Below are 19,909 nucleotides of genomic sequence, written 5' to 3' on the forward strand. Positions count from 1 at the left end.
TGTGAGAGCCTCATTAACATTTCTCATTGAGGAATTATGATGTGCTGGTAGGAAGGATTGCTCGATCCCTTCGAAATTTTTTGTTAATGGTCGAACTAATTACAATGTACCTTTAGTTTAAGTCAATTGGTTGTGGGCTCTGGTGATATTAATATAGAGATATGATATCCACATATATCTTTTTACTTTTCACACACCCTTTGTTAGATCCGACATTGCCCAGGGAAGTCGATCCTATATGTCTTATATGTATATTCTCATCTCTTCCTAGCACGAGGCATTTTGGAAGCTCACTGGCTTCGGGTTCCATGGGAACTCCGAAGTTAAGCGAGTAGTGCGCAAGAGCACTCCCATGATGGATGACCCACTGGGAAGTTTTCGTGTGAGTTCCCAGAAACAAAACCGTGAGGGCGTGGTCAGGGTCCAAAGTGTATAATATTGTGCTACGGTAGTGGAACGGGCCCGGGATGTGGTGGACCCCGGGCGGGGATGTGACAATTTAGTATCAAAGCCAATCCATGGCCGGAAGTGTGCCGACGAGGACGTCGGGCTCCTAAGGGGGGTGGATTGTTAGATCCCACATTGCCCAAGGGAGTCGATCCTCTATGCCTTATATGTATATTTCCATTTCTTCTTAGCACGAGGCCTTTTGAGAGCTCACCAGCTTCGGGTTCCATGGGAACTCTGAAGTTAAACGAGTAGCGCGCGAGAGCACTCCTATGGTGGGTGACCCATTGGGAAGTTCTTATGTGAGTTCCCAGAAACAAAACCGTGAGGGTGTGGTCAGGGCCTAAAGCCGATAATATCGTGCTACGGTGGTGGAGCGGGCCCGGGATGTGGTGGACCCCGGGCTAGGATGTGACACCCTTCTAATTTTCGAGCGTTGAATGGGATGAATTGAATAATATCAAATGATAGAAATCTACAAGGGGTATGTAAGAAGTAAAAAGAGATGTGTAGATAACACACCCCTTAATACATATGGAGAGGCAAGTAAAGGGGTCCTTAAGGCTATCTCCAACCAAAGGGGGCCAGATGCCAGAAAATAGCCCGAAAATCATCTCCAACCGAGGGTTCGGCCAAAGGGCTTGTAAGCCCCACGGGACAAAAAATGGACAAATGGGCAACTGACTGGCCCAACCCAGCCAGCCAACCAGCCTCAAGCTAGCCCTTGATGTCATATTTGATTTGATTTTTTTTTTTAACAAAATTTTTAAAAATATATTAAATTTTTTTCCCTAGAACTTCCTAAGCTATTAAACAACATTAAATAACATTAAATAACATTAAACAACATTAAACAATATTAAACAACATAAAAAAAAATTAACAACATGAAACTTAAACAACATTTTAAAAAACATTTTAACAACATAAAACTTAAACGCTTACTTCATGCTTCTTTTGGCCCAAATATTTGCAACAAGATCCTGTTGTAGGTACTTGTTGTAGTTTTTAAATTTAAGTTGTTGTAGTTTTTAATTTTAAATAATAAATTATGATTGGTCCTATGACCCTTTGGTCCTTCGGTTGGAGATGATTTTTTGTCACAGGACTATGTTTGGCCTGTGACCCTCTGACCCCTCGGTTGGAGATGGTAAGAAATAAAGCTCTGCACTGTTCATTGAAATATTAATTTCTTGAAAATATATAAGGCCAAAGAAAGCACTCCGGTCCTCGTTGGAGATGGCCTAAGTATTATAAGGCGCTGATTAATAAGTTATTCTGGAAGAATTAGACCCCAAAAGCAAGGAGACAGCAAAAGGATGGTGGAATTAGAATATCGGCGTTCTTGTCTATACATTTGACTTTGGCATTGCTCCATGACGAAAGGAAAAAGACATCCAATAAATTACAACAAAAACTTCTTCGAGTAATTACAATTATTCAACTAATCTATAATGTATTATTTTATGTTAAAAATTGGAAGCATTGGAGATGTAGCATGGTAGCAGATATACTACATTTGTAAACTAAATAATGTATTACAAATAAAAAATAAGCACATTAATCAACAGTTAAATAATAATCTAATTATTAACTTTCATGTCATTTAGTTTACAATTTTTTACCTATAAATTTAGTTTCTTTAGCATCAACCATAAACAAAAGTGATCGAATAAAAAAAAAAACTGAAATGTGAAAGGATAAAGGATATTTAAAAAATGGGTAAATTATATTTGACCCCCTCAGATTTAGAATCGATTTCAATTCCTTTCAATATCTTTAAAACATTTCAATTTCATATATTTACTTATCATTTTATTTCAATTTCATACATTCGTTATAAAATCTATTAAATAAACTGTTAAATGATGACATGACAAATAAAAAATCATCATTTGTATTGACGACTGCCACATTTATGCATAACTAAATACTTGATAAAAAAAATTAAAAAAATTAATTTTTAAAAAATAAAAATAAAAAAAGCGAAAACCTAGTTCGTCTTCCCCGCGCCTTCTCCCCACCCGAGCCCACCCGCAAACGTTTACTACTTCCCTCAGGGCTACCTCGAGCAATCTTCCACCTCCTCCTCCTCCTTAAGATTGGAATTCCTAATTGGGTTTCTGAATTGTGAACAGGATAAAGCGTTCTGGGTTGGGGTCTCTGCGTTTTCTCTCGAAGCATTCGAATTATGGAGGGTTTGCCGAAGTTGATTGGGAAAATCCCAAATGAACCCCCAAAATTGGGCTCCGCTTCAGCTTCCTTCGCACCGTGGGACTGAAGGTCTCGCCGCCGCTCTGTCTTCCTCCGATCAGTCTCGTATTTTGCTCAACAGACCCGCAAGGTACCTCTGAAATTTCAGATATTTTAATGGTACTCTGTAAATTGGGGAGCGTTTGGTTTGGGATGGGAGTTTGTCTTTGAAATCTCAAATTGTAGGATTTTTTGCTCAATGATTTCCGCAATCATGGTTTAGGGTTCCAGAGGCTTGGGTTTTGTGGGGTTTAGCTTTCAATGATTTTCCATAATCGATTTTTTCAGTCAAGATGAATGAGAGTGGGTGGCAATGTTTGGTGGGCTCTAACTTCGATTGTTTCTTCCCTCATTCACCTGGGACTTTCATATATTTTCTCTTGAGACCATCAATTTCCTTTTCTTCAAGGCTGCCTCTTCTTGACAGAGAAAGGGAGGAGACTTCGCATAAATAGTCGTGAAGTAGTTGAAGAGTCCCTATCTCATCAATTTTTTTTTTTTTTTCAGTCGTGATTTGAACAACTGCAGTGCCATAACGGTCGATTCCGCCATGACAGCCCACGAAGTCTCCTCTTCATCCTCCTCCAAGTCAAAACTCTGGAATTACACTGTGTTTTTGAGCTTCAGCGGTGAAACGCGCAATGGCTTCACCGGCCACCTCCACGCGCAATTCAAAGACCGGGGATACCAGGCTTATATCGATGAGGACGATCTAAAAAGAACGAAAGAAATAAAAAAGGAACTGTACCAGGGAATTGAAGAGTCGAGGATCTCTATCATTGTCTTCTCAAAGATGTATGCAGATTCGAGTTGGTGTCTTGACGAGCTGGTTAAGATCATGGAGTGCAGAGACAAACTGGGGCGAGATGTTTTGCCAATATTCTATCATGTTGATCCTTCACATGTCAGGAAGCAAAATGGAGATTTTGCCGAAGCATTTCAGAAGCACGAAAAGGACATCCATGAAGAAAAAGATGGCAAGACACGTGAAAAGGTAAACCAGTGGAGAAGGGCTCTTACAGAAGCTGCAAATTTGTCTGGCCACCATCTTAAAATCACTGACAATAGGTAATCATTCACCTGCTTTTCAAGATCTGAAACGTTATAGTGAATGACTTAATCTCTCATACAATTGATCATGCTTAATTAATACACCTTAATCTCTCATATAAAACCAAACCATAAATGGAGTTTAATTAATGAACGACTTTCGTTCTTTTAATTAATCACACACACACATATATATAGGAATCCTTTAATAAGAGGGATCCTCATTTTTCTAAAAAAAGAGGACAGCCTTTTGATTATTGGATTTGACTTTAATGAAATTGTGTGGCATGTGATTTAATCTCAACCACACAATTTCATTAAAGTCAAGATTTAAAAAAAAAAATGAGGATCCCTATTGTTAAAGGGTGTATATATATATATATATATATATATATATGTACGAAGGAAAGAAGGAAAGAAAATTGTTTATGTACTGCTGAGTAGGGACAATTTTTCGTCCTTTTATTCAAGTTGAACAAAAATTATCCGATTTCTTTTCTAATATTTTTGTAATCTTTGTTTTTTATATTTATTTTTTTTACAAAATTACGCCTGCGAATTTGGTTCAGTCAGATTTGAATTGTTTTTGTTTTAGGGGCTGTTACATCCAAATATTTTTTATGAAGTCTTGAGGTGCTAAAGTAACATTCTGACATTCTAATATTAATTAATTAAAATATAATTAATAGAAAATTAGATTATAAGCCCTAAATAAGATCTATTTTTCGTTAAAGTTGAGTGTAAGATTAAATATACTGATGTGTTAATAAGTATCATGCATTTTTTTTCAAAAAAAAAAAAAAAACTAACTTTATCAACGTGGAGAGACCCTCCTAAAAATATAGAAGAGACTTACTCAAAAAAAAAAAAAAAAAAAAATATATATATATATATATATATATATATATATAGAAGAGAAAGACTACCATAATGATCATGCTATACATATATTACATATATGTTTGCTCATATATATATATATGTGTGTGTGTGTGTGTGTGTGTGTGTGTGTGTGTGTGTACAATTTGTATATCTATTCATATGTACATAACTATATATTTATGTACTGATGTGCCTATACATCTGAATCTATGTGAATATGTGTATCTACATATATAATTATGTACCTTTATTAGTGTATATTGTTTATTATGTCTGCATATTAGTTCATTTTTTTGGTTTTTTGTGATTGTCTGAACAAATTTTCATATATAGTTTAATTCTCATTAACAAGATGTTTATAAAAATCTTCCATTTTAAATTGCTAAATTTGATTTGTAGAAATAAAAATTCATATTTTTAAGGCCTACTTGATGATTAAATTAGGAATTTTAGAAAGAAAATTTGAAAATAATAAAAGTGTGCAGGGGTATTTAATATGACGTGATAATGAGTTTTAGAATCAGGGACTAAAGTTAGATTTATAATAGTATCCTAGTTATAATGAAAAAATAATCTTATTTAGGTCCTTAAGTCGAAATGCCCCTATAATTAACATGCTTAATTAATATTTTACAGAAGCCAAACATTTATTAGTGTGCTTATTTAATACACCTTAACCTCTCATTTTACACTCCCAACTTTCTATAATTAGAAAAAAAAGATATATACTTGTGAGAGAAGTGTAGAATAAGTTTTTAGAGTGTTAATAACAGTTCCCTTAAATAATACAACTAACTTTTATAAATCAATGAATGACTGTTTCTTTTATTCAGTTGGGTCACAAAATCACATGCTAGTAGCAGCCTGGTAGTGTGTGTGTGTGTATGGAGGAAAGAAATTTGTTTATGTACTGATAGCTCCTACTTTGCCTTCATTGAGTCTCACTAATGCTTACGAATTCAATTTTCAGGCACGAAGCAACGGTTATAAGAGAAATTGTTGACAAGGTTATTACGAACTGGCTTTTGACCATAAACATATTACCAGTGGCCAAGCACCAAGTTGGAATCGATTCTCGGATTAAAGATATTATCACTTATCTTTCAAGTGATGGATCAAATGATGTTCTCATGGTTGGAATTTGGGGGATGGGTGGATTGGGTAAAACAACAGCTGCGAAAGCCATTTTTAACAAAATTCATCATAAGTTCCAGTTCAAATGTTTCCTTGCCGACGTTCGCGACAATACAAGTAAACATGGTCTGGCTTATTTGCAAGAAAAACTTATTTTTGACATCTTGAAACAGAAGTCTGAAATAAGCAGTGTTGATAAAGGTGTCAGTCTGATAGAAGATCAATTTTCACATAGAAAGGTACTTGTCATCATAGACAACATAGATGAAGTGGAACAACTGAATGCAATAGCTGGAAATCACAAATGGTATGGTCCTGGAAGTAGAATTATCATAACGACACGAGATGAACATTTACTAAAGCAAGGGAAAGTGAACAAGACATATCCGGCTCAGGAATTGAATAAAGAAGAAGCTCTAGAGCTCTTGAGTTGGCATGCCTTTGGAAATCGACAGCCTAACGAAGGATTTCTTGAACTCTCAGAAAAGTTTGTTTCTTACTGTGATGGTTTGCCACTAGCCCTTGAAGTTTTAGGTTCTTTTTTGGTTAAAAGACCCATTGCAGAGTGGGAATGTGAATTGAAGAAATTGAAAACAACTCCTGAAGGAAAAATAATAAAACCACTAAGAATAAGCTTTGAAGGGCTAGATGATACACAGAAGGCTATATTCCTTGACATATGTTGTTTCTTTATTGGAGAGGACAAGGACTATGTCTCAAAAGTATTAGATGAATGTGAATTTTTTGCGACAATAGGAATCAGTGTCCTCTGTGAACGATGTCTTGTAACTGTTGAACGCAACAAGTTGAATATGCATGATTTGCTTCGAGAAATGGCCAGAGTAATCATTTCTGAAAAATCTCCTCGTCAGCCTGAAAAATGGAGTAGGTTGTGGAATCCTCAAGATGTCACCCATGTATTAACAAAGAAATCTGTAAGTACATTCCCAATTTAATTTTGAATTAATGCATTGTACAAGAAAAGCATATATGTAACCGTGTGCGTATGTCTATTATACATTAAATAACATTCATGTGTAAATATGTGCGGTTGCACAAAGAATGTTAAACTAGCCAGCAATAGTACTTTCATATATTCATCGTATGTGATTTTGCGTAATGAATAGTAATACAGGTAAACATATGCAAATAATCCGTTTCTTACCACTATAACCTCTGTTAACAGGGAACTGAAGAAGTTGAAGGACTTGCTCTACATTTCCCTAACAAGTCTAGTTGTTTCAGTACAGAAGCATTTGCCCATATGAATAAACTGAGACTGCTTGACCTCGAGAACGTAGAGCTCAATGGAGAATACGAACATCTCCCCAAAGAGTTAATATGGTTGCGCTGGCATAGATGCCGTTTGCAGTCCATACCGGATAACTTTTTTAATCAAGATAAACTAGTTTTTTTAGAGATGATCGGCAGCAGTCTGGTAGAAGTTTGGGAGGGTTCCAAGGTACAATCAATTACACAAAATGATGTTGTGTTTCTATTTTGTTTTGGATTTCCTTCTCTTTTTCATGTCATCTTTCTTTTGGATATTAATTTTAATTTTTCTTTGCTTTTCTGCAACAGTCGCTTCAGAACTTGAAAATCATTAATCTCAGTTGTTCCAGTTTCCTAATTAAATCACCGGACTTTTCACAAGTCCCAAATCTTGAAGAGTTGATATTGGAAAGCTGTATAAGTTTGTTAGAGATTCACCCCTCCATTGGTAATCTTACAAGACTCTCTTTGGTGAACCTTGAAGGATGTGACAAGCTTGTTTCTCTTCCACGGGATTTCTATAGGTTGAAATCTGTGGAGACTGTTCTTCTTAATGGTTGTTATCAATTCAGAGAACTGCATGAGGATTTACGGGAGATGGAATCATTGAGAGTACTTAAAGCAGATGAGACATCCATAAGTCAACTACCACATACCACAGTAAGATTGAAGAAACTCACTCATTTATCTATAGTGGCAGCGCCTTGTGGTGAACGTTCATATGCTTACGGTCTGCCAAGCTTCAGTGGTGATCAAATCACCAACATTCATATCATTCGTCACACAATGGGCGCATTAAATGATGATGGAATCCCCCAGGCTCTTGAGAGTTTAATTTCTTTACAATATTTGGATCTTGGAGGGAATGACTTTCATACCCTACCAAGCTTCAGTGGTCTTTCAAAGCTTGAAACTCTACGGTTAAGTAAATTCGAGTCTCTTCATACAATCCCCGACTTACCAACAAATTTGAAATTTCTGGATGCCAATGGTTGCCCTGCATTGGAAACAATGCCTAATTTTTCAGAAATGACAAATATGAGAGAACTGCATGTAAGTGATTCACCCAAACTCACTGAGGTTCCAGGCCTGGATAAGTCATTAAACTCCATCACATTGATTCATATGAATAACTGCACCAATCTCACAGCTGATTTTAAGAAGAACATCCTACAGGTACCCCTCTCTCTCCCTCTCACCTAAGTTAATTGCCTTCCTATCGAGCGCATGCACACACAAACGCATATGTGCATGTATATATATGACACTTGTTATTGTATATGTAGGGATGGACTTCTTGCGGACTCGGTGGCATTTTCCTCCATTGGAGTTACGTTCCTGATTGGTTTGAGTTTGTCAACGATGGCAATAAAGTCAGTTTTGATATTCCCCCTAGTGATGATCGTAATTTTGAAGGACTGACTCTGTTCTGCATTTCCCAATTTTCTACCAATCTTGCCATTACTATTATAAATAATACCAAGCATACTAAGTTGCAGGAGACCATCACAAGATCATATGTGTGTGATTATCTTTGGCAGGGACATATATCGAACGATAAGCTCAATTTGCAAAGCGGGGATGAAGTTGATGTAATTTTTGGAGACAGGGATTATCGTGATAGAATGAAGAGAACAGGAGTTAATCTAGTATGGGGCAAATCTGTAAAGTAAAACATGCATGATTTGCATGGTGCTGGTTATGTTTTCGACCTCGGTTCTATGGTGAGGCAGGACCAAGCCATGACGCATCTGATAATAATCATCCCAGTAATCAAATGGGAATTACTACAGATTACAGAATGGAAAAGGGCAAAAATTATGAAGTGCAAGCATCACCTGTCTAGGTTAAGTCTCATCAGATTGGTTCTATGGTGAGGCACGATCAAGGCGGTGATGCATCGTCATCATCAAACTCATCCTCATCATCACATATCTGAGTTCTTGGTCTACGGATCACCGCTAGCTTCATCATCAGCAAGTCAACATTTCATATCTTTCAGATTCTTGTGATTTTTCCAGTAAGTAATTGTTTTGAATTTTGAAGATATATTGCATTCAGAAACATTTCAGCATTACAAAAACCCATATAAGTCAAGCATCCAATGATTCGAGAAATACCATTCGAATTCGCAGAAATACTTGCCCTACAAATGCACCACACATTTTCTTGTCAAATGCATTTCTCATTTTACTCGCGTAACCATACTTAATAGTCAACACTGGACATTACATAAACTAAGTTACTTGCAATTCAAGAAGGCCATACCTCCACTGTGAGATAAATAGGCATCTGTTTCTTCTTCCTTAGGGTTTTCGTCTGCAAGACCAGCTTTGAATGGGGAAGCGTCACTCTTATTGTCCATAATAATTATTTTCTCACTTTCTTCACCCACAACATTTTTGGTCTGCATAAAAAGAACATTACTACATTAGCTTCTTAAAGTTATATTTGTATGGCAGAAAAAAAAAAAAAAAAAGAAAAAAAGCACAAATTTTCTAAAAAGATTTTGGGACAAAGAAGACTTACAACTGATTTCGAAAGATTCTGTATTTTCCACCAGGTTCTGCCTCACATGGCTGTCTCTGATCACCTTCTTAAGCTCTTCATTTCCACTCTTCAAAACCCATCGGCAAAATGCCTCAGTTTTTCAAATTCCGTCACAGAAATGTGTTTTTTGTTCAAGTGAATCGTACTGTGAAGCTTCCAGCAACTTGCCAAGCATGACAAGAGAGCATGCAGATGAAGAGCTCCTTTCAACAAGTCTTTGGCAATGTCTTTCGGCTGCTGCTATTCGAACCTCATCCCTTTCGACTAGGAATCAATCGTGCGGTTCAGCTTCTGAGCTCCTCTGGACACTTCCATGAGCTGAAAAGATGAAGGGATCTGATACTCCCCTCTGATCACAACATCCTTCTCTGCCTTGTGATCCAAACTTGTTCTCAAGTTCTTCGATTTTCCATCTTCTGCTCTGTTTTCAGGGAACCACTTCGATTTTCTCTTCCTATTGTTACATACTCTAGATAAGATATATGGGCACTAGTGCAATCAAAGACCTTTTTCTAAGAAGAAGACAATTAAGCATCCAAGTTAAAGAAAATCAAACCCCTAGCTACACCAGCATCTGGATTTCCTTTCTCTAAGGATAGAAACTGTTCCTTACTGAATTCGGATTATCGCACCAAAATTTGTGTCTAGGATTAGATGAAGAGAGAAAATGGACTAGATACTTAGTCAGTAACGTCATACCCCAAGACCAATAGCTAATGCAAGTTAGAATGTACCAATCAAATAATGGGGTTTAAGGAATGCATTTCAGAATACTTCATACCAAAAATGTCGATTCGAAGTTGAGCATAGATTGGAGAGAAGCTATCCACAAAGTGAATAAACCACCATGCGATATAGAAGGTGATCGCTATTGGAAATAGGACACACTGCAATGGAACAAAGAGTGAGAAGCTAATATGATACATATGAGCAAAAAGCAATCTCGAAGAAAAAGAACAGAGCTTTGATCCCTTCAGCTTCTATATTAAATGCATCCATCAAGAAAAATCCACACACATGATATGATTAGTGTAAAATGACATGAAATGGGTTTAGTCTAAAACTATAAGAGGCTAAGTTGTACATTTCTTGAATTCATCTAAGCTAGAGGCTATTCCTGTAGCAAAACTCCTAGAATTCATCTAAGTTTTGAGTCCCTATCACTACTAAGCATTCCATCTTTCAGCATACCTCATGGGTCAAGCTAATAAATTTAAGAAATTTAACTACTCTCAGCTCCAAATCTTAAGAATAATCAGAAATCCAACAACTTTAAAGATATTTAACCCTCCCCACAACATAGAATTGATGGTTTACACACAATATCAAAGGGAAAATAGTATTGCATATGAACATGATTTGAACGAAATAGGAGCCAGAAGAAAGAAATGCCCATCGTTTGTAGGAGGAAGAGCGATAGAGAAATGCTTTAATAGGTTTCTATGAAAGATGTCTCAATCCAATATTTTAGGAGAGGGGAGAGGTTTTTAAACTTGAAAAGACTTCTGATTTCTTTCACACATCAAACTCGTAACACTACATGGCTTTTATAGCCACTACAATACATCATCATTTATTTAGCTAATTATAAGCTTCTTAATAATTGAAACATCTATAGAAATCATGATTAACTCTAGAAATTCCAAACATCACAACTCTAGAACTTCTATCTTTCTTAACCCTGATTTATGACTCTTGGTAACTTAAATTTGGATTAACCTTCCAACACCATTCTGTCATGAACTTTTTTCTGCCCAACTTCTAATAACTTTGGAAAACGTCTGCGCAGAGATAAAAGAGATCTAAATGATTGTTATGAAGATTAAGAAAAATGAGCACAGACACTCAAAAGTATAAAAAACTTATGCGGCAACTTAGGCCATCAAAAGTAACTAACTTTTACTGGTTCTTGATAAATTACTGCGACTTACAAGACAAATTTTTACATGCGTATCGGTAGTATAATGCAGCAGCAACACATTTATACTGACTAAAAGTAAAACGCTACGATGCCACTAAATTTCTTGTAGAAATGCCTAGATATACCCGAATCAATTGTTTGATCAACTTATCACATTACTTGGAAGCTCAAGCAGAGAAAAAGAGCTACTCACACCCAAATTTCGAACCAAGGAGCTGAAAGTAATACCGAAAATCCAAATTAGCACGTTACAAGTCCAAATGAACTGATGAAAATTTGACAGACAAAGCAAGACCCAAATCTGAGTTTGCTCCTCCATTAGCCTTAGGAAACAGTAAATCAGACCAAGTCCAACACAAAATTAGAAACTTAGTCAGCAAAATCAACCCATATATTACAATTAACACAAACACACTAACTCACTAACTTCAATTAACACAAACATACCAACGCCAAGTACACAATTTGATTGGTGGAATACACAATCCGATGGTCTTATAAGTGTTGCACTTGATAAACGTTCGTACCCCAGAAACTATTTAGGCAGAGGGTAATACTAGAGGTCATCTACTTAAACTATATTTTGTAGACCATATGATGTGGCGGTTCATAATTGAATTCCTTCTTTAGTCATTTAAATAAAGAATTCAATTATTGAACGTCACATCATTCGGTTTACAAAATATGATCTGACAGAAGGAAAATACTGAGGAGACCATCTTTTTAGACCATATTTTGTAAACCATATTATGTAGCAGTTGGTAGTGGAATTCTATTTTTAATAAGGATAATGCTAGGAAAACTAAATTCTTAAACCAAATGACGTGTTACTAATAAGAAACAAACACATTGATCGACATTTAATTAATAATCCAATCATTTAGTTTACAAATTTGATTTAAAAAATTTAATCTCCCATTACTCTTTTAATAATTCAAAGAAAAAAAAATTCAACAATCAACTGGCATATCAGATAGCATTTTTTCAAAACATAGAAACAAAATATTTGTAATCAATAAAAAAAAAAAAAAAAGGGAGAGAAAAGTCTTCAAATAATATTCACAATTTTGTCAAATTTTTGGTGGGATATTATATTCACAATTACCTGATTAAAAGACCAAAAAGTCTTCAAAACGCGTTCTCCCTCCCCTTACATGAACAAAATCTCAAAGCCGGTGAAATTTCACCTGCCTCCTCTGAGCTCGCCGGAGCTCCCTCCGAGATCTCAACCTCCGCCGCAAGCCCGCCCTCTGCTCTTTTGGCTTCAAAGATCCGAGCTTTTCTGTATGTTGGTGATGTACAATTTCTTCCATAACTCTAAATTTCAGTCGAATCAATCGTCGTTTAATGCATTAATTTCATACCCAAATAGTAGATCGGCATAATTTTCAAAAACCATATCTCAGATTTCTCTATGAAGTGTTCTCCTCTTCGATTTTACTCGCTTGCCTCTGTTAGTGTAGCCTTTCACTGTCCGTGTAGCTCTTGAAATTTTGAAGATCTACTGGTTTTTTTTTGCTCTGAATTCGAATTGGTATTCTAGTTAGTGACAATGTCTGCGATTAGAGTCGATTCCGCTAAGCCGTATTTCGCTACGAGCAGTCTAGTGATTGGGTATGCTCTCTGTTCTAGCTTATTAGCTGTGATAAACAAGTTTGCCATTACCAAATTCAACTACCCTGGCCTTTTGACTGCATTGCAGTACCTTACTTCTGCTTTGGGAGTTTGGGTTTTGGGAAAGTCGGGATTTTTGCACCACGATCCCTTCACTTGGCAGACGGCGAAGAAGTTTTTACCTGCTGCACTTGTGTTCTACCTTGCTATCTTTACCAACACCAATCTTCTTCGCTATGCCAATGTGGATACTTTTATAGTGTTTAGATCCTGCACACCCCTTTTGGTTGCGTTGGCGGATACTGCGTTTAGGAAACAGCCTATCCCGTCTAAGCTTACCTTTGTGTCGTTGTTGATCATTTTGGGTGGAGCTGTTGGTTATGTGGCCACAGATTCGGGTTTTACTTTGACTGCGTATTCATGGGCGTTTGCTTATTTGGTGACCATTACAACTGAGATGATTTATATTAAGCATATGGTCACAAATCTCGGGTTGAACACATGGGGTTTTGTGTTGTACAACAATCTTTTGTCACTGATGATGGCTCCTCCAATTTATACAACATTTTTGTGATTTAGGATTTGTACATGAATTGAAATTTAATTTTTCTGATTTCAGCTCTCATTGGGATCCTAACATTCCATCATTAAAATCCTTTTTGTGTGATATTCTCCTCCAGGCACGGTTGCAAATACACAAGCCATCAAGGTATCTCATTCAATTATATATATTGTACATGTGTGTATTGCGTTATACATTTGTGAGTGTGAATTTGTTTTCTGTAGGTTGATTTAATTAATGAGGTTTATTTTAATTTCAGGTTAATTGGGTTCTGTTAAACTAAAGATGTTAGAAGAGTGGAACCAGCAGTGTTTTAAAGAGGTTGGTTTGTCAATATTTTCATTTATGTTCTTTTAGTTGTTTGAATGGACTTTCTATAATGTAAATCAAGCTTAATTTAATTGCTGCATTTCTATATTGTCTTTGGTTTGTCCTTTTTTTTAGCTGAAAAATGTAATTTGGGTTTGTAGATCAAAGTTTTCCAGTAGGAAAATTGCCTTGGAAATAAAATTTAAATACGAACACTTACATTTATTTAGGATTTTGAGTTCATCTTTTGTTTTAGTACATTTTGGTTCTGAGTGTGATATAGTGTATTGTAATCTTTATTTAACTGTGATTTTGTATATTTTAAGTGGTGGTTTGGATTTTGAAGAGTGAGAAAAGGGTTTGATGGGTTTTAGAGGAAACGTGGATAATTTAACAGGAGTTTGGAAGTGGAAGAATGACTATGGAGGATGGGGACTAAGGGATAGTAGGAAGCAAAGTAGAAGGGATTGTACACAGAGATTTCTGTGTTTGGGTACGTTTTTGTTTTGGGTTAAGGAAGGCGACGAGGGCTGCTTGCGAATGGAAGCATTTCAGTTAGTTTGGTCAGGAATTGAATCCTCCATCAAGTTTTCAACCCAAAACAAAAACATACCCAAACACAGAAATCTCTGATTACAATCCCTTCTACTTTGCTTCCTGCACTTCATTTCATTTTGTCAAATAGTACATCAATTTCCATCTTCACTGTCTTAATATGTTGTTACGGTAATTTAACTCATATTTGTCCACAAATTTGTACTAATTTTAATACCTACATTCTCATTTTGTCTATAAATTGTTCTAAAACTTTAATTTAAATTTCTTTATTCTTTTATTTATTTTTCTTTCGTTGATGCCAGGTGTTTCCATGTACTAAAATTGCATCAAATGCCGACTTTATTATGCTGATGAAAGTGAGAGCTTCAACTCACATTATCTAAAACTCTCAGCTCAAGTAAGTCATCAGTTCCATATGCTTTTTATTTTTTGATATCTAAGTGGTTGACATGGTTTTTGACCATTATTAAATCACGTGACTTTACATTTAGGATTATATTGTTTTTGACTATTTATTAATGTAATTGGAGAAATTGTTTCTTTAGTCTACTAAATACTATGAGATTTTCAAAGTTGAATCCGCTTGCTTTCGATCTATCGGAACAAATTCTCTTTATAAAGTAACAAAACAAAAATATTTCTTGATGAAATGAAGTTGTTTACTTTATTGGGATGATCGATTGGTCACGCCCTATTGGTTCTAAGCATAAATATACCAAAATGGATTTTCAATTTTCCATTTTACATATTTATTGGTTCAAATTTAAATGCCATCGTAAACTTAGACATCTATTCATTACACTAAATTCGAGTTTACATTTTTTTAAACATATTTATCTATACAATTACTAATCCCGCAACAACACGTGGATCGAATTTCTAATTTCAACCTAAAATAACCATTATTGATATTTTGGATAGTCTTTTCAAGAATCTTTTTGGATATTCTGTCTTTTCGTGTTCCTTTTTTTCTTCTTTTCTTCTCTCTTTCCCTGCACCTTCCCGGCCAGAAGTATGTCCTTTCCCGAGTCCATACGCCAACATTATTATATTATAACCTTTTGTTTATGTTGACTGAAGTAGCTTGACTTGGGCTAGGTATTTCAATGTCATCCGTTCGGCAACACAAACACAACCATTGCCTTTTTTTTTAGTCGTGATCTGAACCACTGCAGTGCAATAACGGTGGAAACTGCCATGACAGCCCACGAAGCGTCCTCTTCATCATCCTCCAATCCAAAACTTTGGAATTTCGACGTGTTCTTAAGCTTCAGTGGCGAAGACACTCGCCGTGGCTTCACGGGCCACCTCCACGCGGCTTTAGAAGGCAAAGGATACAAGGCCTTTATTGACGAGGACGATCTAGAAAGAGCGGAAGAAATAAAAGAAAAACTCTTCCGGGCAATCGAAGAGTCGAAGATCTCTATCATTGTCTTCTCAAAGAAATATGCAGATTCGAGTTGGTGTCTTGACGAGCTGGTGAAGATCATGGAGTGCAAATCCGAACTTCAGCGACGTGTTTTGCTAATATTCTATCATGTTGAACCTTCGAATGTCAGGAAGCAGAATGGAGATTTAACGGAAGCATTTCAGAAGCACGAAGAGGACATCAGTAAAGAAGAAGATGACGGGAAACGTAAAGATAGAAAATAGAGGTTACAGCAGTGGAGAAAGGCTTTTACAGAAGCTGCAAATTTATCCGGCCACCCTATTCAAATCACTAACAATAGGTAATCATTCACTTTCTTTTCAAGATCTGAAACATTTTAGTGAATGACGGAATCTCTCATATAATTAAGAAATGGATTTGAAGTTTAGACATGTTTATAAAATCAAGAAATAGATCTGAAATTGAGACTTGTTTAAGTTCGTTCCAAAATCACATACTAGCTAGTACTTTAATTACTCTAATTAATTAAATATTTAAAGAAAATTGTAGCAATTAACTCAACAGAAGGAATGATCCCTCAATTAAAAATTCATGGCAATTGGTCCATTAACTCATTAAAACGAATAGCTATGGTCATTTCAACTCCTTCAGAATTAGTCATGTTGGAAGAGTCATTGCTTCAATTGAGTTAAAATTGAGGGACTGTTGCTACAAGTTTTCTCATTTAGTTTTTCATATTTGTCTCTTGATTCAACCTCATGTGTGTGGCACGTGACACATTTTGACGGAAGCTCTCATGAATTGATGAAAAAGACCATAGTTACACGTTTTGATAAGTTAAGAGACCAATGGTTTACGAATTTTCAATTGAGGAATTATTGCTCTAATTGGATTGAAGTTAAAGGACTATTGCTCCAATTTACTCAAAGATTTAAGTTGCTTTTCAAGATCACTGACAACAGGTAATCATTCAACTGCTTTTCAAGATTTAAGTTGCTTTTCAATCTCTCAAATAAAACCTAAACCGTAATTGTAGTTTAATTAATACACCTAACTTTTACCCAAAGTTCGTCACAAAATCATATACTGATAGAATTATAACTAATTTCACGATCGGAATTCCCTTTCTTGTTTTTGTGAAGGAAAGAAATTTTTTTATGCACTGATAGCTCCTACTGAGCCTTATTGAGTCCCACTAATACTTATGAATTCAATTTTCAGGCGCGAAGTAGAGTATATTAGAGAAATTGTTGACAAGAATGTTATGAAATGGCTTCCAATTACAAACGAATTTGATGTGGCCAAGCACCCGGTTGGAATCAATTCTCGTGTTCAAGATGTTATCACTCTTCTTTCATGCGGTGAATCGGATGTTCGCATGGTTGGAATTTGGGGGATGGGTGGATTGGGCAAAACAACAATTGCCAACGCCATTTATAACCAAATTCATGGTGGGTTCCAATTCAAAAGTTTCCTTTCCAGCGTCAGGGACACTGCAAGTCAAGCAGACGGTCTGGTTGATTTGCAAAAAACACTTATGTATGACATCTTGGCAAATATGCCTGAAATAAGTAGTGTTGATCATGGTATCGGTCAGATAAAACTACAATGTGGACATAGAAAGGTACTTGTCATCATGGACAACATAGATAAAGAGGATCAACTGGATGCAATAGCTGGAAATCACAAGTGGTTTGGTCCAGGAAGTAGAATTGTCATAACGACACGAGATAAACATTTATTAAATAAAGTGGATGGGATATATCCAGCTCAGAAATTGAATGATGAAGAAGCTTTGGAGCTCTTTAGTTGGCATGCTTTTGGAGAGAGTTGGCCTAACAAAAATGATCGTCTACTCCCAAAAAAGGTTGTTTCTTACTGCAAAGGTTTGCCACTAACTCTTAAAGTTTTAGGTTCTTTTTTGAAGTCGAGAACCAAAGCAGAATGGGAAAGTCATTTGGAGAAATTGAAAAAAATTCCAGATAGAGAGACAATAAAACAACTAAGAATAAGCTTTGAAGGGCTAGATGATTCGCAGAAGGCTACATTCCTTGACATATCTTGTTTCTTTATTGGATGGAGCAAGGAATATGTCGCAAAAGTATTAGATGGAACAATAGATATTAGCATTCTTTATGAACGCTGCCTTATAACTATTGAACGCAACGTATTGAATATGCATGATTTGATTCGAGAAATGGCTAGAGAAATCATTTCTGAAATATTCTCGGGTCACCCTGGAAAATGGAGTAGGTTGTGGAATCTTCGAGAGGTCACAGACGTATCGACAAATGATTCTGTAAGTACATTTCCGATAAAATTTTGGATTAATGCATCTTACGGGAAAAGCATATATGTAACCTACGTATGTCTATTATAAATTAAACAGCATTCACTTGTAAATATATGCATTTGCATTAAGAAGCTCAATTAGGCAAAATCACGTCAAATTATATGCAGATTATCCTTTTTCTTACTCAGTACAACCTTTTCTTTAACAGGAAACTGAAGATTTGTTCAAAAATCAAAAGGGGGAAACTGAAGAAGTTGTAGGACTAATTATCGATTTCCAAAGCTCGAACAATGCTAGTCTCAGTACAGTAGCATTTGCCAAAATGAAGAAATTGAAATTTCTCCAGCTATACCACGTACATCTCAAAGGAGAATACAAACATCTTTCCAAAGAGTTAATGTGGTTGCGCTGGTATAGATGCCATTTGGAGTTCATACCAGATGACTTTTTTAGTCAAGATAACCTATTTTTTATAGAAATGCGGTTTAGCAAACTGGTACAAGTTTGGGAGGGTTCCAAGGTACAATCAATTACACATGATCATGTTCTATTTCTATTTGTTTTTGGATTTCCTTCTCTTTTTTTTTATTTTTTTTATGACATCTTCCTTTTGGATATTAATTTTACTTTTTCTTTGGTTTTCTGCAACAGTCGCTGAAGAGGTTGAAAATCATGAATCTCAGTCATTCTAAATCCTTAAAAGAATCACCGGACTTTTCACATGTCCTAGATCTTAAAGAGTTGATATTGGAAAACTGTGATAGGTTGTCCAAGATTCACCCCTTCATTGGTTGGCTTGAAAATCTCTCTTCCGTAAACCTTAGAAACTGTTAGTCTTATTTCTCTTCCAAGGCAATTCTATATGTCAAAATCTGTTAAGACTCTTTGTCTTAATAATTGTCCGAATTTCACAGAACTGCATGAGGATATAGGGAAGATGGAATCATTTGAAATACTTGAAGCAGAGGATACAGCCATAAGACATGTACCACCTTCCATTGTAAGGTTGAACCTCACTCGTTTATCTATAAGGTTTGGTTACTTGAACCTCACTCGTTTATCTATAAGGTTTGGGTACTAGAATTTGGGCTAGAGAACATCCTTCCAGTTGGTGGCAAACCTCGGTTGCCTCCAGATTAGAATGTCATATTTCTTTTTTCTTTTTTGTATTGTAATATAAGAATAAAACAACAAATTTGCATAACTGATCTTTGATACAATTTTGTACAAATGTTGGTTATGAACAGACTGAAAATTTAGAATCAGTGAAGGGCTAAGGGACAAGATTAAGCTACCTCAGACTTGCATTTGCTCCTTACGCAAAGATAACAGCTTCCTATAAATGCATAGCACCACTTTAACTGGTCCAAAGTGCTTGTTTTGCAAATCCTTGTAACATCTTTGCTCCGAGCTATCAGTGATCTGTGGGGAGAAAAATGGAAACACATGAGATGGAATGTAGAAAGAATTTCCTTTTTAAAGCAGAAGTATAGAATTGGACATGAACATGATTTTTCCTATTTCAACTGAATATAAGTATGTACAATTGTTTAGGCACCCTAGGAGAATATAAATGAAAAAGGAGAATACAAATGCATAACACTCACAGGATGACCAGAAAACTTCTGTATCTGCAGCCGCAGTTGCTACATCTGGTGCGGAGAAAAAGCTATC

The 19,909-nt window shown here is 35.9% G+C and overlaps 1 protein-coding gene and 2 pseudogenes across 1 annotated transcript; all 3 read left to right on the top strand.

Annotated features, from left to right (window-relative positions):
• The first annotated feature begins 2,826 nt into the window (after window positions 1–2,826).
• On the top strand, window positions 2,827–9,854 carry LOC137746920 (disease resistance protein RPV1-like; annotated as a pseudogene).
• A 2,793-nt stretch (window positions 9,855–12,647) lies between these two features.
• Window positions 12,648–19,069, top strand: LOC137747502 (disease resistance protein RPV1-like; annotated as a pseudogene).
• LOC137747504 (GDP-fucose transporter 1-like) lies at window positions 12,800–13,728 on the top strand. The gene has a single exon (XM_068487626.1). The coding sequence runs from the start codon at window positions 13,062–13,064 to the stop codon at window positions 13,695–13,697; it is 636 nt and encodes a 211-aa protein (XP_068343727.1). The 5' UTR covers window positions 12,800–13,061; the 3' UTR covers window positions 13,698–13,728.
• Window positions 19,070–19,909: the final 840 nt, after the last annotated feature.

The sequence above is a fragment of the Pyrus communis genome, chromosome 10 (genome assembly GCF_963583255.1).
Source record: "Pyrus communis chromosome 10, drPyrComm1.1, whole genome shotgun sequence".
Taxonomy (NCBI): domain Eukaryota; kingdom Viridiplantae; phylum Streptophyta; class Magnoliopsida; order Rosales; family Rosaceae; genus Pyrus; species Pyrus communis.